Raw genomic sequence first — 26,742 nt, forward strand, 5'->3', positions numbered from 1 at the left:
CCAACGAGTCCATAAAACAACTGGCAACGCCGCTGGGGAGCACCCCGAGACACCACCCTCATGCACAGACCACCAGATGACACAGATGGGGCGAAACCAAACAAAGACGAGACTCCCTTTGTACAAAGAGGGACCCCTTTCAAAAGCCATTCATGCAACAAATTGGGGAAATCTGGCCATCCAGCACTCTGGGTTTGCTCTTTTATTAGCATGAGCCTTACGTCACAGTAAGTGAAATCAGATTTATGGCTCCCTGCTACAAAGGTGGTTAAAATCAAGCACACTTTTAAGAAGAAAAAAACAAATTAAAGCCATGTTAACCAACAAGAGTTTAGCTATGTTAACCAGGAACAGCCTGTGTTACATGAGCCACAGAATAACAAGCCACTTCACTTTTTACTACACTTTGCACAATAATGACCAAAGCATCAGCTAAAGAAAAGCTAATGAGGAAAACTACAAGAACAACACTGATCCTTGCTTTCATGTAATCTCTTCTGGAGCTGATGGACCATTTGACTAAATGTAGAGCTTTTTAGTGTTAAATCATCTTGACAAGCTTGCAAGCAAATTTAATCTGAATGCAGGTTATATGTGTTGTTGACTGCATCTGTTAAAGGAGCAATGATTTTTCATCGTCGCAGAGACTAACGGCTATTAATATCAGTCATAGGTACTGTAGGGGTAGCTTTAAACACCATCACGCTTTAGTACTTTCAAAGGCAGCCCATCAGTTAGAGAGGTTTATTTCCATGTAGGTCATTAAATATGTGCACACAGGCTTTCTCTTGTTAGGCCCTCTGCATTTTTCTTTTCTTGTTCTTTCTCAGCTGCACTCTCGTGCTGCTGCAGCAATCTGCATAGAAAGACATTTGTCATCATTAGCCCTGCTCTGACAGTTGGCACCCGGCACCTCAGATCTCAAAGACTGGCAATTATGAACCCTTCATCCCTTATTTAGGCAACATCACCTAATTTCATCACAGGCCTCAACAACAGCATTTGATTACCAGCAGACCCAGATCCAGAATCTGCTCTCAGCTCTCCCATTTCCTTTGTTTTGTGCTTCCATGTAGATCACATAGCATGTGGGAGAGTTGTATTCAGTCAATATCTGCTTTGAGATTACTTATCAGACAAAGAGAGGACTGTATATGAGCATCATGGGGTCAGTGGGCAGATGATTACAGCGCCCACCTTTAGCTGGTAGACATGAAGATTGATCGCACTGCTTTTGCTGTATGGTTGCATTTCAGGATAATTAAGGTGGAAATGAATAATAATAATAATAATATAAAACAAAACATTGAACTGCATAAAAAACATCAAGTGCATTAGAGGAAAATAACTGGTCTTTGGTTTTTAGAAATCAACAAAAAGATATGCTGAATAAAGTAATATCAAAGACAAGCCACCGCCCTGCTCCGGTCTCCAACACACCCAGTTTAACAACAAAATGCAATGCTAAACTGAGTGCTAATAAAAATGAGTGGAAAGCAGCGCAGCAGCGCCTTCACTGCACCCAGAAAGCAGAACTCTACACGAGCCTGCATTTTCCTTTTTGTGATGCACACCAGACATTTTCTGGGTTGTTACTTTGGCAAACTGAACTGACTTGTATTCCTGCTAAATTCATGCAAATACATGCATGTAATTTATCACCAAGGCTGACAAGCGTACCATATTGCAGAGGGGAGGGGTGAAGGGCCAAGTGAAGCTGAGACAATCAATTAAGTTCCATAATTTACACTTTTCCTCGCCTCTTTTTTCAAAATTTTTACCATCAAGCCGATAGATTTGGTGATTTCTGCGCACTATGATTTTGGTTTGAAGAAATCCTGACGAGGTGAACTGGTGATCTTCTCCGAGTGCCTCTGGCCATGTGGTCCAGCTTCCTGACTTATCCAAATGAGGTTGCTAATACACAGCGGAGAATAAAACAAATGAATGGACACAATCCAAAGGGGGTCCACTGTGAGGCTCCAGGCCCCAAAATTAACTGCCCTCCTACAGAGACACCATATTGCCTGGAATAATAAAGTTCCATTATTAAAAATCCCAAAGACAATTTAATTTCGTGACAAACAAAATTACAGAAAACATGTCAAAGTGAGCGACTATCGCATGAGCATATTTCTCACAGTTTGAGAGCCAGTGATGTCACAACTCTGAAGTGTCACTGCTTTTAATCTGATTTATACAGGCATATGTCATCCTATTAAGTCCACTTTGACTAATCTGCACATTAATTTGGGAGCTAGCTGATAAATTCCCTTTGTGTGGGAAATGGCTTGAAAGTCTCTTTTTTTCAAAACTCAATAACCCCAAAACTGTAATGAAAAAGCATATGGCGGACCTTATTTGTTCTTGCGTAAAAGGATTATTGAAATATTAAAGCATCATCCATAATTACGATGGCAGTTAGACGATTGCTGGCCACAAAGGTCCTGATCCGCTTAAAAATCATCTAAATGCTACCCTTGCATAAAATCGCTGGGTGTTTTTGAGTTAATACAGAAGAAACTTAAAGATTATGGATAAATGTTACTGTAAAACCACATTGGTCATAAAGTATACAGTAGTTAAAGGCAGAGCCACACGGGGCGTGTCGCCCAAATGAGCCAATCAGCATCCATCGTTAAAGAGCAGGCTTTTTTTTTTTTTTTTTTTTACCGCTGAGAAGTCATTTTTCAAAATATCGTTTTTTAATACAAAAAATACTTTTTTCATACAATTAAAATCACTTTTATATTAATAAATGTGTTAATTAAACACATACATATTGGAATTTAAAGCCTTGAGGATAAAATATAAAATGCCGCAACGTACTCTAGATGACTTTGGTTACAATAGTCGAATATAAATTAAAGTCATTCAAAGCACAAGTGGTATCTTCAAAGGGCAAATATGCCATGAGACAAGTACCATTGAACTGATGCCTGTCCATGTTAACAGGACGATCCGTCTTGCAAGAAGAAAGGAAAAAGAAAAAAATGAATAAGTGTAGAGGCATGCTCTGGAAACAAAGAGGCCTTCAAAACAGGGTCACATGCTCATGCAAAATTAGGGGAAGCAGAAGTCATTGTATTGATTTACACAATCATGCATGGACTTTGCTGGGTCAGAAATAGGCCTGGGCTGGAATCACAGCCCCACATATCACACTGGTGGGCCTCCAGTAGCCTAGCGGGATGGTGAAAGAAGCAACAAAGATTGCAATGTTATAATGGTAATGATATGGGTAAGAAGATTGGATTGTCTTGGGCCAGACCTGACAACTGCTGGAGTCATGGGACTGCTGAGCAGGTTGAGTTACTGTAAGATCTCTGCAGCCACATGCTTTAGATTCAGAGGTGATAATCTCAATGAAAAGCCCCCCTTCTATCACGCATAGGGATGGCCAAAGGCCGGAGTACAAACTCGAGAGGTGCAACTGGATTCGTAGGTATCTGACTTGGAGCGAGATAGCCTGGAAAGTGAGGCTAGTCTGGTTTCAATAAAAGGCAAGTACCTGCTGGGCCACAGACAGTGGGAGAGAGTGAGTGAAAAGACTATCAAAGCCAGAGAGAGGAAGAGGCTTTTAGCTACCTCTCACCACATGAAAACCTTCCATAATGTCCTCCATGTCCTCCAGAAATACCCCAATAAAAGTAACAGTTTGGGGCAGTGAAATTTAAACAGACCTGAATGTGACAAAAACGAGCCTATAGGAATCATATTATTTAATTCTAAAATAAACCTTTATCTAAATGTGTACCATGTGGCACAATTACAAATATATTGTTAAAAACAGCTACTTCTTATCTGCGATTTCTACCTGGTAACAGTGTTAAATCATCACCTGGTCTTGCCAAGCAGCTACTGGCAGTGTGCTCATGACAGGCTGTGATAATAATGGGAGTCACCTATCTATCAAGGTCCTTTCCCGCAGACGCCACCTCCCGCTCAGCCGCGTCCGTGTCGTGAGAGCAGGAGCTGACGAGCAGCGGTTTGCCCTCATAATGTCGAGTTGTATGCAGTTCTCAGTAGAGCAGAGATGAGTGTAAATGCCTTTGTGTTCCTTATCTGATCCATGCAGCATCATCTTTTTTGAAGTCCTCTTCAAAGCATGCACTGTACCCTGTGAGAAGGAGTGCCAGTGCGGTGATGAGAGCCAGAGAGGGTTTAGTGGAGATGCAAGAGCCCTTTTTTTGTGGATCATGGGACCTTCTATAAAATACTCAACCATGTCAGTCCGCATTAAATTTGTTTTCATGTTGTTGTTTTTCAAACTGTATTTTTTGCTGTTACTTTTGTCGCTCTTATTATTATCCATTTCTTAATATTATCCATTTGTTAATATATATACACATTATATATATGTTTTACCAGTACCAATAAGGGATTTCAGAACGCAAATGATTATTTTATTTATTTGAATAATTATCTTAAATACTGAGAACAAAGAGTAACAACTTCAATACTGTTCAACATTACAAGCAATTTAAGACTTAAATAATACATATATCGACACATTCACTCATTTATACAATCTTCTTCTGTTGGGTATTTGAAAACAAATCATTTCGATCTTGTTTAGTAAATACAATAATGCTGTTTTTATAAAAAAAAGAAAAAAAAAGAAAGTCATATATGTCAAGTTTACAACACTTACATCAAGGCCTATATATTTTTGGTGCTTTTACAATATACGTTAATTAAATGTCTGGAAATTGCTGACTTGTAACATTGTTGCTCACTGATCACAATATGCAATATCAAACAAACTGAAAACCAAATAGACCTTCTCAATTTGCACTTTAACACTCAAGCTGGATCTATAAACTTTAGATATGAACTCTTATTAATCACATACATTATACTCTATGTTGCACATATAAACACTAAATATAAATGGCACTCTAACTTTTTAATCTTTCAGAAATAAAAGTAATACCTCATCAGACTGATCAATACATTTAATTGATCTGAAAGGTCTAATTGATCAACTAGATCATTCATTTTTATTATATCAAAATATTATTTCAAAACAAAATGTACAAAAACATAATGAAATAAAAATGCCTTTCAGTGTATCGATTGTGCCTTGTGTTTAAGAAATTAGCTGCAGAAAAAGAAAAGGTTTAAATAATATGGCAAATGGAATTGTTTTATTATCAGAATGCATAAAAACTAAACAATTCTAAACCCACCTACTGTTTCATATATGATTCAATATAGCGGACTAAAAAAGCAGAAGATACGGTCCAAGAAAAAAAGCAACGTAACGTAGTGAAAATTATTTTTTCCTTCTCCCCAAATGCGTAGGTGTACTTCCGCTCCTCGATACACTACTAGTACCTGTACTTTTACTTGTATATAACACCCGGGGATGAATTTGTTTTCGATAAACTGCGGTGACGCATTGGACAGCGATTGGACATCTTGGTTTCAACTCCTCCCTTATAATAAAGAGTGTGTGTGTGTGTGTGTGTGTGTGTGTGTGTCCCTGTTGTAAAACACAGCAACACCGGGCGTCTGCGTCAGGAGGGCACACTCCACTCTGCGTAATTACGCGGACTCCTAACTGGCACAGTGATCGGGGAAGAACGAAACGGGCGTTTTTCTCGGCTACTGAACGAGGCTGAAATGGACTTTTAATCACGCCGTCCTGATCATTTCGAGGACTCGCTTCGAGCCCTTCAATGCAGTTTCCGGCACAACAGCTGTGAATGTTGTGATATGATTGTTACGCATGTGCTCTGAGCACAGCTTTGAATAGTTGGTTTTTAAATCGACTTTTTTTTTTTCTTTTTAGATAGCTTTCTTTCTTCTCTAAAATTGGCTCCCGTACAAACAGCCGCGTTGGATCCCTCGGCTTACTGCGAGACTCCGGTGTATAACCCGGATCTCTGCCCTAATATGATAGCCGCTCAGGCAAAGTTGGTGTATCACCTCAACAAATACTACAACGAGAAATGTCAGTCTCGAAAGGCAGCCATCTCCAAGAGCATCCGGGAGGTGTGCAAGGTGGTTTCGGATGTCCTGAAGGAGGTCGAGGTGCAGGAGCCCCGCTTCATCAGCTCTCTCAGCGAGATGGATAATCGTTTCGAGGGACTGGAGGTCATTTCGCCCACCGAGTTCGAGGTTGTGCTCTATCTGAACCAGATGGGAGTATTCAACTTTGTGGATGACGGGTCTCTCCCGGGCTGCGCCGTCCTCAAGCTCAGCGACGGCCGCAAGAGAAGCATGTCTCTCTGGGTTGAATTCATCACAGCCTCCGGTTACCTCTCTGCGCGCAAGATCCGGTCGAGATTTCAGACACTGGTGGCGCAGGCAGTAGACAAATGCAGCTACAGAGATGTTGTCAAAATGGTCGCTGACACGAGCGAAGTGAAGCTGCGTATTAGAGACAGATATGTGGTGCAAATCACGCCGGCTTTCAAGTGCACTGGCATCTGGCCACGAAGCGCTGCGCACTGGCCTCTGCCTCACATCCCCTGGCCGGGACCTAACAGAGTGGCAGAAGTCAAAGCGGAAGGTTTCAATCTTTTATCCAAAGAGTGCTACTCCCTGAACGGAAAGCAGAGCTCAGCAGAGAGCGACGCCTGGGTCTTGCAGTTCGCCGAGGCCGAGAACCGGCTGCTGCTGGGTGGATGCAGGAAGAAATGCTTGTCAGTCCTCAAAGCGTTGCGAGACCGTCACCTCGAACTGCCCGGACAACCTCTGAACAACTACCACATGAAGACTTTGGTTTCCTACGAGTGTGAGAAGCATCCCAGGGAGTCGGACTGGGACGAGAACTGCCTCGGCGACCGCCTGAACGGGATACTATTGCAGCTTATTTCGTGTTTGCAGTGCAGAAGGTGCCCGCATTATTTCCTCCCTAATTTAGACCTGTTTCAAGGAAAACCTCACTCTGCTCTAGAGAACGCAGCCAAACAGACTTGGCGACTGGCAAGAGAAATACTGACCAACCCCAAAAGCTTGGAGAAACTCTGAGGTAAAAAAAAAAAAAAAAAAAAAAATGTTAGTTCACCTCGTCTTAAAAAAAAAAAAAATTGTGTTAGAGGCCTAACGAGCTCATAAACGGACTGAGAAAATATTGCCAGCCAATTTGCAAAGTCTTGTGAAACGTGACTGTCCCCTGTTGTTGAATATGTTTTGGCCTAGCCTGTTTCAAGATTATTATTATTATTTTTTTTTAAACAATTTAGTTTGCCGGTATCCCCCTGCACCTTTTGGTGGTGTCAATATTTAGGAGCAAGTTTTAAATTATTGGCCACAATGAATCCAAGAGGTCACCTCACAACAGTGGTCTCCTTTCCTCCCCGTGCCACACGGCTGCCTAAATCCTATTAGATGCTTTAAAATAAAGCCCAGTGACAAACTTTGGAAAAATAAAAACATACATCTGTACATTTTATACTGTAAATACATTCATAGATTGTGATTCAAGTGGTCTGAAATTGTGAATGTTGTTCTGTGACACGTAAATAGGATCCACCTGTTTAAATCTACTTCTGAACTTTTTCTTTATCTGGTAGAAACATTATTAATTTATACTTGCATTGGTGGTAGTCTGATTCACCTGTTTCGATGGACATTTTCTAATTTTTTAAAGTTTACATTTTGATGGTAAAGGCGTACAGACATTTGTTATACATTGAAAACATTCCATCAATTTACTTGAATTATTATTTAAAAGTAGTCGAACATTTTTGAGTTGTTGTTTTTTCTCTACCATGCTTAGGCCTACATGATTAAAAAAAAAAAAAAATGAGAACATATATATATATATATATATATAGTATATATATATTACAGTTTAATTGGAAAAAATGCACTTGAAATACACTGGATTATAACATCTGTGATCTGATTTTTTTATTTCTGTCTTTGATCTAATTTAAAGAGCTAATAAAACGAGCTGTTTTATATTTGTGTCCCATTATGGTTTTATTAAATGTGTATTTGACAGTGAAGTAGGCAGTGCAATAATAGTATAGTGGAATCTTTAATTCCGGGGTCTCAGGCTCTTGTAGGTTTTCTACATTTTGACAACTTAAAAAAAAAATAGGAAAAAAAACTAAAACAACTTTTATACAACATTTAAACGGATCTCTAACTGCAGAACAGTTTGGTTTTTTTTTTTTTTTTTTAAACACAACCCCCTGTACCAAAAAGCTCGCGTAATTTGTTTTAACATGAGGTGGATAACCTGTTAACGTCGTATAATTTCTACTTTTCATAACTGTTTGATAGCTGATCCTGCAGGAAGAGCAGGTCTCGGAAAATGATCACGCAACTTTCTTTAAAAATGTACAAATAATACAGCAGATTAAAACAAACAAAAAATATGAACATAACAGAAATAAAGACAGTGTGAAAAAGCGCAAGGTTCTCTTTTACAAGCGTGTAAATCCTCGCTTTTTCATGATGTACCAACGATTGTGTTTTATAGTAAATAAACCTGTCCGTGTGTGGGGGAAAAAAAACCAAAAAAAAACCCAGTGAAACTTGTCGGAAACCCAACTGCCCGCCTTAAACTTGGGCTGCACACTTGCTTGCAGGTTACTTACCTTTGAGTCGACCCTTTTGAAGGCAGGGTCATCCTCGTCCACCTCAAAGTAGATTTCAGTGGTGGTGATGGACAGAGTCCCCCGGGCCACCAGGACGGGGGCAACGAGCTGGGCCGGGCTGCTCAGGACCACTGGGCCTGCAGAGAGCAGAGAGGGCGGCCACAAGCTTAATCGGTGCAAAAGAAAAATATAATAACCTATTTATGTTAAATAAAGCGAAGCTAAGGTTAATGCTGTAAAACTGATCAATGCGCAGCAGTGGTTTCCGTCACGCCAGCGGCCTGTTCGCAGACTGCTGCGGGCTTGTGTTGTGTTTAAAAAGACAAGGGAATTTTGAAATGCATTATTGCAGTTCAGTCAAAAATTACGGATCATGACGGCCCTGGGAAACTCTACATTTTTGGTCATATTTAGGCGCAACAAAACGACAATGTTTGAACGCCCTTTTTTCGTTGCTGTTTCGTTTTCGTTGCACGTCCATGCCCGCAAAATAGGTTACAGTGGCTTCATCGGGTTTATAGAGGTGCAATCAAAACATAGGCCGAATAGCAGTTTGTGAAGCAGCGATACGCGGATTATACAAAGAGGTGTTACGATCTGATCGGATTATAACGCACACATTCGCCACTATTAAGGATTTTGTTTTAATTAAGCGAAATAAAATAATTCCTTATTTCCCTCACATGGTCATATCATTAGATTGTATTTACTGTACAGGGATAAAATATGAATTGAAACTATTTAGTTAAGACTGCTTTAAAATGGCTATTATGCCTACAGATCATTCACATCACATAGGCTCACTATAAAGACTCCTTCGAGTATGGGTCCACAATAAAACTTAAATACTAAAGCTTGTTTTCAAGTCCAAATCATTGTGCAGAATGTGAAGGTGGGTTTGTGACCCTGGTCAGCTGATAGTGATCACATCTTTATTTCAGTCTCCTCCCTCCCTCCCCCTCCTCCCTGCTTCATCCTCCATGTTCTCAGATCCGTGTCGCTGTGGAGTATCGTTACAGTGATTTGTCTGCCCTCGAACGAAAGCTCTCCAAATCAGGATATTTATCGATCCCTTAAACTCCAAAGAGCCACTTTAATGTCTCATCAATCTTAATCTGCGTTCCTCGGCCAATTATGGCCGATAGTGTTACAGGAATACAAGTGGATTTCGGTCTCAACTCCCTGAGCGCCCCTTCATCGCTCTTGCAGGCTGCACAGTTAAACCGCCCTCCTTGGATGTTTTTTTTTTTTTTTTTTTCTCTCTCAGTGTTGCTCGAGTCCATTAACGGTGATCTTTATCTGCTGATGCTATCAGCGCAGACGCTACACGTTGCTTACAAGCTCCATATGAGTAACCAGTAACCTCAGCCTGTTTTTTCTGCATGTCTGATAACGTTTAGTGCATTTATTAAACAATAGAAGATAGAGAGAGAGAGAGAGAGAGAGAGAAAATCAATAGCAGTGCAAGTATTTATGCAAAAATAGCAATAATATTAATACAAAAAATAATAATAATAATAATAACAATAACATTTAATTATTCTTCAAGTTGGACTATTTTCTGGTGCAAACCGTTTCAGATCAAATAAAAGTAGACTGTGTTTATGTTCACTCCAGTTCTTATAAATTAAAAGCCAATCCACTTCTTACAAACCATACCACTTGTAGGGCTGGAGCCCCTGACTGGCTCCGCACACAGTGAGAGAGATGCTCCAGCCTGAAGCATTAAGCCACAGGATCCATTGCTCATGGGCAGGAAGAGGATTAGGCAGTAATCCCCTCAGGGATCCTTCCATAATTAGGCTATATAGCATTAAAATGTTTACACGAGAATAATGAAATTAAGGGCAAGTTACAGAGGATGAGTTACACCGGATGAGGGCCTGTGTAGAGAACACGGCCTGAAACACAAACGCCTGTTTGATTCTTTCTTTTCATAAAAATGCAAATATTTTTCAGATGACAGGCCGATTTAATGAGGTGATGAAAAGTCTAATTTCAGTGTGGTGGGAGTTTGGGAAAACTGCGGAGAAGATGGGTATATTATTGCCCACAATACTGGAAAGCAGTGTTTGATTAGTGTTTTTATATTTTACTTCATGAGAGGAATACAAGGGGAAGTGGGTGGGCAGTATCGTTTACTTAGAAAAAGGACTTTTAGTAGATATACGGTCAGACACAAATGTTTATATCTAGAAAGGATTTGCAGACCTTTGAAATAAAATAACACACTGTGGAACAACAAAAATCAGAGCAACACCTTGTCTTCCTCTCATTTCTTCTGAGATTACAGTTTCACAAATGTTGTGTCGGTTTCCCTCTTTTATAAACATGTCATCACTCCTTGGCTCGGCACTCTGAGTGGGGACTTTAAATGGATACAAGGAGGCTAGATTAAGGCAAAACAAAATGGTTGTGGCTGCTAAACCACACTTTATGGTATACTGACATGCTTCCGGTATGCCAGCAGACCAGTCAAATCTACAGACTCCTCTTTGACGTGAGAAGTCAGACTCCTCTGTTCCTTTCTCTCACATGCCTTTCTTCCTTTCTTTTTTTTTTGTTTTTTTGGCTACAATGCGTGCATGCAGAATGGTTTGTTTAAATGCCAGCCCAAGCACAGGCAGCATTCCCAGTGTTTGTGGGGGAGCAAAACTAATCATAGGTTCAGTAACCACTACTGCCTGAGCCCATGAGCGCAGGCGCCGCCCCCTTGGCAGCAGCAGCCAGTACTGACCCAGCGGCTGGCAGGAGGAGCACTGTTGTTGACAGGGATCTTGTCCCAGATCTCTCATTAAGGCTGTTCATGCCTGAGATTAGATACAGGGCAAACACAGACAGTGAATCCTGGTGAAAACATTACCCGGATGTTACAGTGTGAGGGAGATCCCCTATCGGTCAAAACGTGAACTCAACTTTGATTCAACATGTACAAAAAAAAAAATAGTCTGTAACTGCCTGCAAGCTCACACATCATAAACGTATCACAAATATTCAACGTCAGCGTTTCTGTTCAGTACGAGGTCATTATTAGTTCTCTGGGGAGAAAACATTCAGTTTGTATGCTAGCCGTTGACTTTCTCTTTAGATCAGCCCACGTTGTGTTCATCTGACAGACATGGAGTGTTTGGCTGCCTGCTGGCCCTCGGACAAGAAGGAGGGGTTAGTCTCCTCCCCCGAGATTCATCTGTTGGATCTTAGAGGGGATTTCACTGCTTCAGACTGAGCTTCATATACTGGGTCATAACTACTGGGACATGTACAACTATGAAACACAGATGTTTATCTAAATGTCTGGTCTTGAGGGTTCTGCACCATCTTTTTTTTTTTTTTTTTTTTTTTTACATACATTTTCGGTCATAGTTTCTACCTGGAAAGAATCCATTACATAAATTCATTGATATTTGTTACTGACATGCTTTTCAGTAACAGCCCGAATCCCACAAAGACATTTCGGCAACATTACAAATGTCAACTGAAGGCAATAAAACCTGTGACACATCAAATAAACCGCCTAGTTTGAAGAACTAAGTTTGCCTCATTGACTGTGAATAACTTTAATTGTAGGTCGCAGTAACACGATCTATAACATTATAATGAGACCACCTTCCAATTTTCCTGTTCAGTTTTGTTAGTCTTGATGACAATCCAGATAGTTTTAGCGAATTCTCTGACAATAGGAAAACCTCAAGATCAGATATCGTTTAAACACATCTTTTAATACACACGTCAGCTGCCTAAAATGTATATAAAGAACTGAAGCAGTGAATGTTCCTTCACATGATCTCAAGTAGCCACTAATACAAAATAAAACAGCATCCAGGAACAACAAAGACTGATTGGCTCTCACCACAAGCAGAGAAACTGATACGTTCACTTCTTTACTGCTTTCTTTTCTTTTTGTCACTGGATTGTAGGAGGGACTGTCAGGTGTAAGTATAACTTTATATTCTAATATCAAAGCCTATTTTGGGGGGGAATTAAAACCCTTGACAGACTCTGCTAATGTGTACCACCAATTATTTGCACGAGGTGTCCGGTGAAGATTTGACTTTATTGTAGGATTTTCTCTTCACTCAAAACTCAAGTAAACTCTGGATAACTTACCTTTTAAAGCCCTGACAGTTATGTGACAAGCAGATTAACACACAGAGCCTGAAGTCGGATAAATTACAGAAGGTTTGGGCAACAGTCAGCTTGGCAGTAAGTTACACTATTCACCGAATCGTGTCCAACAAACTGGGTAAAGATACTGCATAAAAATCCAAACGCAATCACAGGGGTGAAATAAATCCAAGATGGTTGAAGTTTTAATGTTGTCTTGGCCTTTCCTTTACTGGTAAGGGTCAAATGATTTTAAAACAAGGGTTAGTTTGAGTGCAGGATAATGAAGATGTTGTCTGCCCTCTTCCATGCAGAAAATATATATTATATGCAGTTTTATTTGCATAGTCTTTCCAGGTTCAGCTAAAATACTGTTTAACAAATAATATTTGTATAATTGGGAAAAGTAATACCATATTTCACATTTTCCATGGAATGGATTATATTTGTGAAAAACATTAATACCAAGTTGGATCGACTAATTTCTAACACTCAAACAATTCATTAATTATGTTAAAATATGTATGGAAAATATGTGTATTTGATTGTGTTATTATGATTTTAAGAGGTCAGTATCAGGATGAAAAGAGTTGTGTTATGAACTGTCTTATGTGACACTTTATTATGGATTTATTTGAGTGTATTGACTGACACTATAGACATCAGACAGCAGCGTTTTTACTACATATTAATGCTTTGTCAGTATTGATGGAACATATTTAGGTTGAATGACAAGTTAAACATATTGTAAAGTTAAACATTACCAAGCCGCACCTTTAATTACTAATTGCTTGAAAAATAGCGACACATCTGGATTGATCATATTTCTAGTGTTAGTTGACAGTTTAGAAGACTTGCCTTTGGACATAAACATGCATGGAAGCAACAGAGCTAAAGAGACCCAAACAAAAAGGAGAGGAGGCTTATCAGATTGAAACGGTGTGCAACTGTTGAACTTAAGCAAAGCCGACTAGATCAGAACACTGAGAGAAAGCCTTTGACTCCAGATCTGCATTGAAGGTGAACTACAGAAGCCAACCAATAAACCCTGACCACAAATACGTCATAAAAATAGATTCTGATGCCAAAATGCAAAATATTTCAAAGTGTTCCCTTCCAGTTCTCCTGTTACCAGTGTAATTTAATAAGCGTAAGAAATGACTCCACACTGATCCAAATCATTTGTTGCACTGACATTAATCACACATTAACGACGCCAGCTACCAGGATGAAGACAGATAAAAGACAGGCGTTGATGCCGCAGAGGTGATCTTGACTGGGGGTTAATAGGAGTGCCGGTGCGCTGACTTACCACCCAGGTTGTCCATCTCCTTCTCCTGCAGCAGGCTGACGACATCATCGTCTCCCTCCAGCAGCAGTTCTGTCTCAGGGTTCTGACTGGCAACAGTCGGGCCGCGGAAGACCGTTTTGGACTTGACCACCTCATCCTCCTCCGAGCCTGTCAAAACAAATATGGGAAGAGAGAACACTAAGTGTTGTTCTTTGGCCTCTAATGCTCAGTATTGATAACTCAGCTGAACTACCAATGGTCTACTCCAGGGGCCAGGTTCTAGTGATGGAAGGTAACTAAGCACATTCACTCAAGTACTGTACTGAAGTCCAATTTCAAAGTACTTATACTTTACTTGAGTATTTCCATTAAAAGTAACGTTATACTTCCACTCCACAGTTCAAAGGAAAATATTGCACTTTTTACTCCACTACCTTTATTTGGCAGCTTTAGTTGATTTTCACGGAAATATTTAACACAATAGTTAATATAACAAGCTTTTTAATTACAACACATTGTTACAGTTTAATCCGGTGTTTTCCAAACATTGTAGCTGTGGTCATATTTCAGATAGCTGAGTTGTTAACAGTTCTACCAAACAGTGCTTTTTCCCTCAAAACTCCTCACATGGTTTCACCAAAAATCTAAGATTAGAGGAAAGCTCTAAAAACTGAAAACAGATTTGTGAATCTTTGATCTTTGTTTTTTTTTATTCTTTCCTCTCAGTAATAATCTGACAAACCTTCAGATTTATCTGTTTTCCCGTTTTTTTTTTTTTTTAAATTGGATATAAAGTAGTTCAAAGTGGCTCCACCTGCATCAGCTACTGCAGTAACATGCTGCTAACACATGGATGCTTAAGATAGATCATCTAATGATGCCCTATATCATAATATATAAACCACTGCTCATATTGAAATACTTTCCCTTGAAGTAAGTACAATTTTTCATTCGGAACTTTTACTTGTAAAGGAGTATTTTAGCAAAAATATATATATATATAAATCTATATATTTATATATATATTTATACATATAAAAAGCTAAATAAAGCATAGAGAGTCTCAGCATGAAATACACAACGATGCAGGATGAACCTGATATGAAATGCACACTAATGTACTTGCCATAGCGTATGAAAGAGTGTCAGGCTACGTGTTCGTTCACTGAACACATTTCGAGTGGTTGAACATCAGAGGTGTTTCAGCTTTTATTTTTAGACAAGGTCAACAATGAAACACTGTCTCTTAAAAGACCAACAGCTGAGTCGGAGGATACATCTCCAGCTCATAGTAGATTAGAGATATCATTTGCTCCTTTTGGAGGCTTGACAAGAGTGAGACTGAACAGACAGCGCAATTAGGAGGCTGCTAACACCAGGACTTCATCATATGGATGTAGTGGAGCTTGCTCACTGAAAAAGATGTGCTCATACATCCTGAAAAACAAAGAGGTCTAGCAACACATTTATCAGCTTAAATCAGCACATCTCCAACGTGGGCCTGCCACGCAGCTGCTCAAAACGTTTATGCGAGTTGGTCTTTCTGAAGTCCAACGTAGGAAATAAGCAGAGGAGAAGTCTGTGTGTGCGAAAGGAAGAATACAGATCAAGAAATGGGAGGTGGCTGACACCCGTCTGACATGTTTCCTTTCAGCACAGTTCTTAATTCGCCTCTCCCTCCCTGAGGAACATGTACCTTGTCTTGAAGAGGTCACATTTGACTGTTGTCAACACTACTACCGAGAAAAAAGTCTGCTTCCTGCTCTGTCTCATATCTGGAGTGCTTTCATCAGGCGGAGGGAAGAAGTCTGAGCGGCTCGGAAATGAATTCTGTGTAATGTTAAAGGCAAAAGCCAGCCAGCGGTCAGAAATCAAAGCAGAATGAGTGAAACTTAAAACTGTAATTCTGTAAACCATCATTATGCTCAGCGTAAATGACAGAAACCTCAGCAGACCGGCTGATGTTCTGATTGGCATGTCTGGGCCGGGTCGAGTAGACCAAATAAACCACGCTGATTTCTACACGCAAATGACCAACATCAACTGTCGTAGGGCGGCAACAATGCAAGGCAGAGGACTGAACTCAGCTTTAACCACAATGCAATTTAGTCCTCGCAGAAAAAAATAATATGGTTATAAATAACAAGAAATGAAGAGCTATGACATGAAGGAGAAAATGTGCTGACATGGAAAGCGATCGTCTCATGAGTGATGGCCCGCCGACATGGAGACACTGTTGTATTAAAAGCGCTGCTGAGAGAAGAGTCGCCATTCGTCACTATTACAGGAGTGAGCGGTGGTGTCGAGGCAGACTCATTACCAGCCTCTTCATGTGCTCACCCGTGACCACTGTATGAACAAAGAGAAAGGTCCTTTAAAAATCATGAGTGACCTGAAATTTAAAAAGAAGAAAGACACGTGCAGGGTAACGTCGATACGAAGTCCATCATCACCTACTGGAGGATTGAAATTTGGTCTCTTGGTCTTTCATTTGTTTCTTGGTGTGAGAAGCTGAAATTCTTTCTTTACGTCACTGATTTACAAACTGTGGTATGAGCATTACTGAAAGGCCTAAAAATTGCACTCCAACTAGTTTAAGTGGAAAAAAATAATTTGTTTTCAACTTATTACAGACAACAGTTACTAAACACACCATCTCATTACGATGATATCAAATTTTGTTTTTTAATTTAAATATTTTAGAAATAGAATTAGCCTGTGCTTAGCAACGTAAGCACAGGCACAAAGACGAGCTCGACGCAGACAGATTCAGACTCCTTGGCTGCTGATTTTTGCAATAACAATGAGTGCAATTTCGAAATTTTGACTTTGGCTAGAAGGTCCAAAAAAACCAGTCCAAAGAACCTTTCAATGCTGAAAAGGAATCAGCCGTTGAGCCGCCGAGTGGCGCCACTTTCAGCAAGATTTGTAAATGTATTCTTAGATTTTGACACAGAAAAGTCGTGGTGTTGTTATTTAGCCTTTCGGAGGCGGTTGAATGCGTAAATTGAATTAATACAAACCATTCTTGGTACAGGGGAAATTGGATTTGGTACATACTTTGAGTTTACGTTTAAATTTCACCATAAAAATAAAACCGAACTGGTTTTTCACCATAAATTACTATTATATGATCAAAAGAATATTGAACTAATCTTCAGCAGACTCTTGTGTTGGTCTTCGTGTTATCATACACAAAATTACGAAAACCTCCAAAACTACCACAAAATAGAAATGAAGATGTACAGTTTAGTTTTAACAAGCTGTGAATTGAGTTGAATTTGTCTCCTAAATTTTGTTAAATGTTCATTTGCAACCAAGATTCACTTGATATAATTGATACTAATCAAGGAAAATAATGTTGTCTGTGCAGTGTCACAATACAATAACGCTACATCAGCTAGCATCTACGCATTTAAGTTGCAGCAGTCTGTGAAAAGCTACTTTCATTGGCTTCTCAGTATCACAGCAGTTTTATTTCATGTTTTGCTTTCAAGCTCTTCGGGAACACTGCCAGGAGAAGCCAACAATCACCAGTCTCCCGGGTCCTCTTGTTCAATCACTGAGTTGAAACCGCCTCAGAGTGCACTAATTACACTCAGTAAAGTGCATTGCAGAGCTTTCGTGACCTCACTGGAGGCTGATGAAGACCTGCCTGCTGTCACCAACGGAGGCCGCCCCTGAACGCGCTACACTGGGGTTCAACTTGGATGCACAGTCCTGAACTCACTCCGGGGTGTCTATGAATTGCCCGCGGTGACACAATATTCCTGAAAATATACTTGCCTGGTTAATAATAGGACAAAAATAATTTTTCAGACTCATAGTTTCATCCTGGAATCAGAGAATCTTAATATAAACTACTTTACTGCCTTAACTAAATTGTTTAGTCGTTGCTGAAAGGCTGCGTTGTTGTTCTGGATTGAAGTGCGGATAAAAAGCAATATGCACAACAAGGCAGATATTGTATTTAATGAGAACAAACAAATACGGGTTTATGAAAACAAATTGAAAAAACTTTTGTGTACATCTAAAAATCAAATTCAAATAAACTTCAAGATTTCCGATAAAGGCTAAGACTTTGAAAATATTGACGTTTTCAGTAGTTTTATTATCGGCTACAGTGAAGAACAGATACGAGTTGAAAGGCCAAGGAATTCACAGTAATACCACTGTCTGGGGTCCATGTTTTATATCTTACGACATGAAGAGTTTTATGGAACTGGCCTTACATTTTTAAAGCCTCAGTGGAGCTGGTGAGCATGTGTGTTTTTGCAAGTTTCATTTGTACCGTACACCTGAGCTCAAGCACTTTATGTGATTTGTCAAAAAGAAATCCACAACATTATGTTTTTGCCAAAGCTGCAGCTAAGTTGCATGGGTATCTCTTCTTCTTCAAGAAAAGAAAAAAAACACATCCGAGTAAAACACAAAATACCTCCAGTTGCTCATTTTGAAAGGTTTTCATCACTGGATAATATGCTGGAAAAGGCCAAACACTTGTAGAAATCACTGAATATTTGTCGACTTATATGACGGGTAACGTTTCGGACACAGCGAACGATCCACAGCTATCTCGACCTCTTTCTGAACACAGATTTAAAATCAACGTAACTTTTGAATGGATGATTCAGTTTTACATCTCATTCTGTCAGATCTGCATAGAGAGCATGGATTAGTAGGTGCCTCGGTTCCATAGCTTATTTACTACACTATCATTACACTACAATTCATATCAGTGTTTTGCGCACTCGTTCCGACATCCGCTCGATGCGAGCGCTACAGAATGTTTTAAATATATCTGTTCCATTTCCTAGACTCTATCTGTTTCAGATCCTGTCCTCCTACGCTCCCTCTCCACATTCCACATGGAGAGAAAGAGTCCTCGTCGGGCGACCGCACTACCGAGAGGGAGATGAAATTCTGCCCTCTGTCTCTTCACTTTTATTTCCTCTGCACTGAGAGATGAAATAAAGGGGAAGAAATGACAGCTTCATACTTCCTGTGATGCAAGCCATGCGTATATGTTTTGAGTCTGTAAAAGTAAACATTATAACTTTGATGTAAGGGCGTTTATACAGCGCAGACGCTTCCTCTTGTGGCGATCTTTATCTAATATCCTGAGATGTGCAGTGCGTGTCTACTGTGCTGCCAGAGGTTACAAACAATCTCATCTTCTCTCCATCAAAACAGTAAGAACCACGTCTGATAGTCCCCACATCTGGACCTGAACGTCAGGCAGTAGCATGTGTTTCATGAAAGTCTGCAATCAAACGTCAGGATTTGCATGTTAGCTAATATTGTGACGTCATTTGTCAGTTTAATATGCTTGATTATGTAGCTGGAGAAGGTTAATATGGCATCACGAGGCCGCCTCTGCTGCAGTAAAGAGCTATAAAGATCTCCGCCTGAGGGAATCAGCTCAGAGAGAAGCTGTTCACCTGAAATGAGACAGCAAGGACACCCGGAGGTAAAACACCCCGTTAAACATTTGGATCAATATTAACGTGACTTCCATTTCATGCTTGCCCAATTCCAATCACCTAACAATATACTCTGATACTGGGCGGAGGCTGGCTGTAACAGGGCAGGTTATTACAGGCGGAGGGCAGAGACAGAATGTGCTGGCTAAGCTGTCAATGGTGCTAATAGACAACGAGGCAGAGTTTAAAGGCAGAGTTTAACCTCCCATCACACAAGTCCGTGACTGTACACGCACACACGGTCACACTCATTGTACAAAAGTGATTACAAAGGTTACACCGATGCACCTGTGTGGCTTGATTTAAAAAAAAAAAAAAAAAAAAAGGTTTATCTTCAGTATTTGTGTATTGAATTTGAGGAAAAAAAAATGTTAATTTGAGTATTACTCAGATATTTTGAGAAAAGCAGAGAACTTTTTTACTAAAACTTTTGGTGCAAAGAGGTAAAAATTTCCCAATGGCAACCTTAATCTAAAAATATCAATATTAGCTTTCAAAAAAAACAACACAAGTGGTTAAGTTAGAAATCCAAATAACAAATGAATAAATTAATTCAACTTCTAAAATGGCAATAAAACAAAAACACCTTTTTGTCTCTCAATATGAAAGAGAAAACACAGAAGACTCAAAAAGGTGTTGTCAAAAACGACGCAAGCCACTCACTGAAATGTTCATAAACATCCCTCCAGTACGTTTTCATTTGAACCCAAGTGAGTTTGAAAGACTGACGTTTGCTCTGAACACAACGCTGTAAGTCTGCCCTCTTCAAAGTCACGATGCTGCCTCAGTGTACATTGTCATATCCTGTTGTCAAACTACAAACTGTGTATTCGGTTTGGACAACCTGCTGGTTTTTCCGATAGTCCCAGATTTTAAAGCGTTCATAATGAGTCCTAAGGGCCACCTCAAACAAGCCTCTTTTTGTTTTTCCACTGTGGGCCCTATGCAGCCAGTAACCTACTAAAAAAGTTCTATAGTGTCCCTGTCAAATCCCAGAAACAAAGTCTGGATGTTATGACAAATGGATAGCCAACCCCTGAACCTCTGCACCAGGTCCTATCTTTAATACAATGTTAATTAAAAGAGATTATTCTTTAAAAAACACAAAGTGTCATAAGACATAAAAACAAAAACTGCCAACTGTCCCCGCCAACAAAAACTACTGAAGCTCCAACAAAGAATAAAAATATCTTTCTCATCTTAGCTCATGACGAAACCTGGCCTCCGCGTGCGAACACATCAAAGCCTGCTGGAAAAAAACCTGAAAGTGCAGCTCACCTCTCGTGGGGCGCACGAGGGCCATCCGACTGCAGGCGATCCCTTTCACAAGTTTATTCATTATTCTGCTCATTAAAAGCACCACATGCCAGCAGGACTTCAAGTCAACTACAGTGGGGCTCTAATGTCAAACAGCAGAAACAAAACTGATTGCTCAAAAACATATTCTGGTGAACTGATGCACTAAATGATATGTTAAGTATTTTTGTGGATGTCTGTCAGATAAGTCACGAAACAAGATAATACATACATTTATCAACTTGAGCAACAGCACAGTGGGTAAAGGCGCCGATGAGCGATGCTAATGGTCAATGCTAATGGTTAATGCTAATGGACAACGCTAATAGATGGAGCAAAGGAAAATGGAAGAAATAGACTTTGTTGGTCTTAGTGGTACATTCTTCTCCTCCACATTATTAAGTATACAGGTACATATGTATTTTGAGTGTTTTATGTTTTTATACTATCAAAATAATCTTTTTAGAGGCATTTCATAGGCAGTTTTCTTTAATTAATTAAAAACGCATAGTCTATGGGGCTGCAGGGTAAATGAGAAGGATTAGTCATAATATTTCCCCAACATACCCTCTATGTTGCTCTACTGCTGAAATATAAATCGAACGTTTTCTTTTATTGAAATTGACTGAAGTGAATGGATCTTTAATTTGGTATATTTCTTAGTCTTATCAAATTAAATAAGCAACTCCTATAAGAACAAAATAATGAATACATGTCAAAATCACATTACAATAGGGACCAAAAACACGTCAGCTGAAGCCCGAGCATATCATTAGTTATTATTGAGATGAGGACTGTTTGGAACATCCTGAAAACATGGATCAACAGCGAGGCGTAGAATGCTGCAGGAGTGGGAGGGCAGCTTTCTGTTGATGTTTTGATGCGTTTTACAGGTTTAATGGCATTTATTTACTGGTGGGCAATGGTGATGCAATGCAATGCAATTTCTCTTTAAGTTCTTAAAAGCATCTAAGCAGGTTAAAGCTGCAAAAGTAACATTTGTTGACTTGAGTCCTGCCTACAATGAAATCAAGCTTGTGAGCTTGTGGATACAAATATGGAACCATCAAAAAATCTGAAGCAGAAGGTGAAATTATTGCTTGCGTGACTTATATGAGGACCACCTGCCGCCGAGGCAGCAGCTGGCATGTGTTTATCTACAGAGCTGCCATGATGTACATACTGTACGGCAGCCATGCCAGAGCAAGAGCTGAAAGTGGCCAGATGACATTTTGAACCCAGCCAGTGGTCTACTTCAGTAGCTCAACACGGAGACACAATGAGGTCAGGGAACACTGTCATGATTGTGTCCACTGCCACTATGAAAAAAAAAAGGCTACCCTGACCACAATGCATCACCTGCTTTCTATTTTCTATAAAGTCAAAAAGGTGCTTACTCCATTAATTTCAGAATCAGTACATTCAAACTTGTGCCTTCAAACATTTTGCCCTGCTGTTCGATGACAGGCAGGCGAGAGGTGGGATCTTAATAGCACTGAGCAGCTTTATGTTAAAAGTCATGTGTTACATGATGGAAGGCAAAATTGACACAAGGTGGTGGGCACCACCGCTGGTCTGCCCGGGTCAGTAAGAAAAGTTTCAGACATGGAGAAGAAAACAATAAAGGGAGAGAGCCAATTTGTTCTTGAGTAAATGTTGTGATGGAAATAAAAAGTGCAATAAAATGGATGTGTCATGTTCAATTCGCAGGACTCATAAATAATGTTACCTATAAAATGAATGCTAAGCAGTATGCTAAACTATGTGGACAAACCGGGGAAACACCGAAATTCTGCATTTAATATGGGGTATTGATGTCTATGAAAATTCAGTGCCCTACTTCTGATGGGTTTAACTAAAAATACACCAATTCCACAAGGAAATGATAAACTCACCGTACTCCTGCAGGGACTTGCATGTGATATCTAAGTGGGTGGAGCCAAAGGGATTTCTGACAAATCTCCGCCTCCGCCGCAGATCATCTTCCCAGAAATCGAGACGCCAGAAGTCGTGGAGCTGACTACGACAAAGACAAGAGGACAGTCAGGTTAGATATAACAAACACTCCTCAGTGATCGTCTGAGGCCCAGTAATGGTAGCTCTGCTAAAGCCTATAGCACCAGAACAGCGGGGAGCAGCAGCAGCCGCAGCACACATAAATCACAGGTACTCCCATTAACAAATACAGCATCAAATTACAAGTATAAATGGCACAGCTTGCCTCCTTCTTTACAATGTTTTTTAACAAGTCTTGTAAATCAAAGGTAGGAACCCAGCGTGGGGTTTAATGATCGGGGTCTTGGGGCGGTTGAGGCATGAGCCTATAAAACAAGCCCCCTCCCTGCGTATGTGGAGCCATGATTAAAATAATGTGCTGAAATATTCATTGAAATGATTCCCAGAGCCCTGGAGCAACCCAATAGAAAATTGCATTTTTATTCATTATTAATAACAGCGAATTAGGGTCGTAAAAAAAGAGAAAAAGAAGAAAACAGTTCCAGCATGTGGTAACCATCTTTGTAAATGATTATTCCAACATTAGTGAGGACCTGGGATAATTTTATTGCTTGCAGCTAATGCAAACCATTAAGCAGCAGGAGGAGCATTAGGTTTCTAAGTACTGCTTTTTTCAACTGTGCACTAGCTGGAGCAATGTCAAAGCTTTTATGTTTCTTTTGGAGGGAAATACAGCACACACACACAAAAAAAGGTCTTGCTTTAATTTACCTAAACCAGAGAGAAGTAACGCATACAAAATAAAGATGATTCATGTTTAAAGACGATTGGTGTGTAGCTGTGAGTGAGGCTGATTACATCAGCCTGCATGCAGCTAATTTCATTTAATTTCTCAAAAATGTGAAGAAGTAACATATCATTCTGCTTCATTTTGTTGCACTTCAACAACTTTAGTATGTGTGGAGAGCAGAGAACACTCCAATACCCACACAGCGTAACTCACATGGACAGTTTTATTTCTATTTATAACATAAACATACAAGTGGATGTAATATAACAGCTCTTTTAATTTGATCTAAAATGTCATCTTTACCTCCATATTACAAAAATGCAGAACACTCAAAACAACCACCCAAACCTCTAAATAAAACATTTGCTTGTGTGTGCAAATCCAAGGAGAGATTTCTCAGTGTGTGCTGGATGCAGTCAGAACTTGGCAGGCAGCAGTCGATTTCATTGTATAGTTTCTGCCCCCTTTCCTGCCACAGTATTGAAGCAGTCTAAACAGATTAAAGTGTTACAAGGGATCACATCATAAAATACAGCCTCCATGCTCCATGAATATAATATCTACCAGTGTCAGAAATCAAGAGGCTCAGGAGACTTAGCCGGGCTCTGACAGCAACAAGAGCTCAGTTTCAGTTAAGTATCAATCAAAATTGAGCGTGTGTGTATGTGTGTATGTGTGTGAGTGTGTGTGCGTGCAGGCGTGCACGAGGTATCATGAGCTGCTATATGCAAAGTAAGACTGAACGCCTTGAGCTTGTCCCGTGTCAATCTCCCTCAAAGCTTAACGGAGGGAAAGAGAGATGTCAGTGGGTAGAAAGGAGACACCCACGTAAATGATATTGTAAACGCAAGATTACACAGTGGTAAAAATGTAAATCCACTGTAGGCAACTGGGCGATTACTGTTGAAGATTAGGTCCCTCTAATTCTAAGGGCAAATAGACAGCAGATGCCGGTGGGGGATAATTCCGCCACTTTGAAGATTTCCTTATAATGGTATTAACTGCACTTGCTGCGTTTTGTAAGGTCTGCTTGTGTTTGCTCATTTGAGTACAGGGGTAGTATTAAGTACTAAGCCAAGTATTTCTATATTTGTCTTGAACAGCAATTGCTACAAATCAAACCCTCCGGTTACAATCACTGATTAATGACTCTGACGCCAACATTTTGATGTGCCGTTCTCTTGTTTGGTCGCGTGCAGATGGTTTCAGTTTGAATGTGGTATTCTGCTGTGTGAGTAGGACCTGGGGTATTCTAGACTATGTGGTCAGTGCTTCACCAGATTTAGATTGTGCCAAAGTGCCGTGGTGAGGGAACCTCCTGTCTGAGGGTGGTCCAAAAAACTGCTCAGGAAGGATCGTACTCCTGATGACAATCTACAGCTGGGTGATACTGAGCTCCCAGCTGCAGATCTCAAAGAGGGATCTCTACCAAGGATCTCCAAGATGGCTCCGACCCACCACAGAGAACATCTATGTCTTAAAAGCATTGAGGTAAATGAGGAGTACAAAGAATGTTGTCCCAGAATTACTGTTATCCAAACTTCATGTGGGACTCAAAACCCTATAGTTAAATTGTACTGGGAAAGCACATGCACACATTTCTGCCACTTAATGTACCGCAAAAACTAACAATCACATCTGATCCCTTAATTTTTTAACCCTTCAGGTAATCCATTTCTAAAAGAAGTGATAAAACACAATTCCTGTTTCAGAATCAATAATAGAAAGATAGTTGCCTGTATTGTCTGTCACAAATTGTCCACCCAATAGCATTCATTAAGCAGAGTTGGCTTGAGACCTCCTCATTTTACACATCAAATGCGTCTGGCTTCATGACAACCATAAAGAATTGCTGTGAGCCGGCCCTCCAGAAACTGGCACAATTTATTAGTCCCATCACCCATCAATCACCCAAATGGCTTTCAAACTGCATTTTAAAAGCTAATTTTCCACCACTGATAACCTACAGGAAACAGGAGCACCATTATTTATGGAGGCTTTCAGACTTGCTAAGTGCAGTCGGATAAATGTGTAAAAGGACCATCGTCTATTCTCTTCTCTTCCAGATGGGTATTTAAAGCACATCTTTCCTCAAGGAGCCACTACTGAGGTTTTTGAGGTGGCAGATCCAACACCCCATCACACGGGAAGTGTGTTGTGTTTGTGAAAGAAAAGGAAAAGCTGTCAGGCATATTTCAAAATAAGATGGGGAAAAGAATTGATAACGGTTTTATAGGAAACTATAACATCACTCTGGAGTAGAGAGAGATTTTGGCAGCTGACATTGGATTAGAGGGTAATATATATTCGTAGTGCTGCAGTTATATTGGGGAAGCAGAGACCTTACTTTGTTTCCTCATATTTTGTCTGGGTATTTGGAGAATAGAAGAAAAAGTAAACATTACAGATCAGCTCCAGTTTTTAAGACAAATCGACGGCTTTTCCATGTAACTTCATATCTGCAAATGAGATAAAATCCCCGTGAACATAAAATTGTTCAAATAAAAGAAACATCGAATATCCATTTTAGACCAAATAGACTGAAACTACTTTTAATGTAGTTTGTCTAATCGATTTCAATGTTTTGATTTTAATGAAATTTTAGTCTTTCATGGATAAATATTTTTATGCTGTTTGTGAGCACCGAATAAAAGACAATTTTCTATCAATATACAACAGATAATGAATCTTCTACAGCAATCTACTATCAAAAGTAAGAATCCACCATATATGTTTCAAGTCTGTTAAACCAGAATAGGTCAGAAATCATATACAAGGCTGGAACTGCACACAAATGAGTTTCTCAAGATTTCCTCTTTATTCTATTTCTGCTCAGAGGGGATCTGTGCGAGGCAGTCAGGAGGAAGGACAGGGGCACGCTGATTCAATATAATACCATTATACTCCTTTTAAAAGGCTTCCATTGGTGACATGAGAAGGGGGTAATTACAATAAATACCAGTAATGAGCGACAATTCTATTCAAAAGAGCAGCGACTGGTTTCTGTCACGCAGACACTGGGACACTGAACACACATCAGTTTTGGGTGTAATCCTGAGGACAAGAGGTCTTTTCTTTTCTTTTCTTTTCAGCTGTCCCAACAGACTTGGACTGTGAGACCTGAAAAGTCCATGTGTCACTGCATCTGAACGTAGTGCTAAAAAAATAAAATAAAAAGTAAAATAAACAAAAGACATGGTTCACTAGTAACCCACTTAGTATGAACCTGCACTTATTGAATAATTTCTGGCAACATATTCA

At 39.8% G+C, this 26,742-nt stretch overlaps 2 protein-coding genes across 2 annotated transcripts in view; one reads left to right on the forward strand and one right to left on the reverse strand.

Moving 5' to 3' along the window:
* nbeab (neurobeachin b) overlaps window positions 1-26,742 on the reverse strand; it is a 185,485-nt gene that overhangs the window by 48,418 nt on the left and 110,325 nt on the right. The window contains exons 38-40 of the mRNA XM_069707305.1: window positions 22,631-22,755; window positions 13,978-14,124; window positions 8,562-8,698 (exon numbers count right to left, since the gene is read on the reverse strand). Of these exons, the coding sequence (XP_069563406.1) occupies window positions 8,562-8,698; window positions 13,978-14,124; window positions 22,631-22,755 (409 nt within the window). The remainder of the gene's footprint in view (window positions 1-8,561; window positions 8,699-13,977; window positions 14,125-22,630; window positions 22,756-26,742) is intronic.
* Window positions 5,498-7,919, forward strand: mab21l1 (mab-21-like 1). The gene has a single exon (XM_069707300.1). The coding sequence runs from the start codon at window positions 5,902-5,904 to the stop codon at window positions 6,979-6,981; it is 1,080 nt and encodes a 359-aa protein (XP_069563401.1). The 5' UTR covers window positions 5,498-5,901; the 3' UTR covers window positions 6,982-7,919.

Source organism: Brachyistius frenatus, unplaced genomic scaffold (assembly GCF_029030835.1).
Source record: "Brachyistius frenatus isolate BFR_SWC_R1_liver_20210118 unplaced genomic scaffold, ASM2903083v1 Contig_68, whole genome shotgun sequence".
In the NCBI taxonomy this organism is placed as follows: domain Eukaryota; kingdom Metazoa; phylum Chordata; class Actinopteri; family Embiotocidae; genus Brachyistius; species Brachyistius frenatus.

Excerpts from the sequence above, each read along its gene's own strand:
- mab21l1 (XM_069707300.1), top strand. The coding sequence starts at position 5,902 with ATGATAGCCGCTCAGGCAAAGTTGGTGTATCACCTCAACAAATACTAC.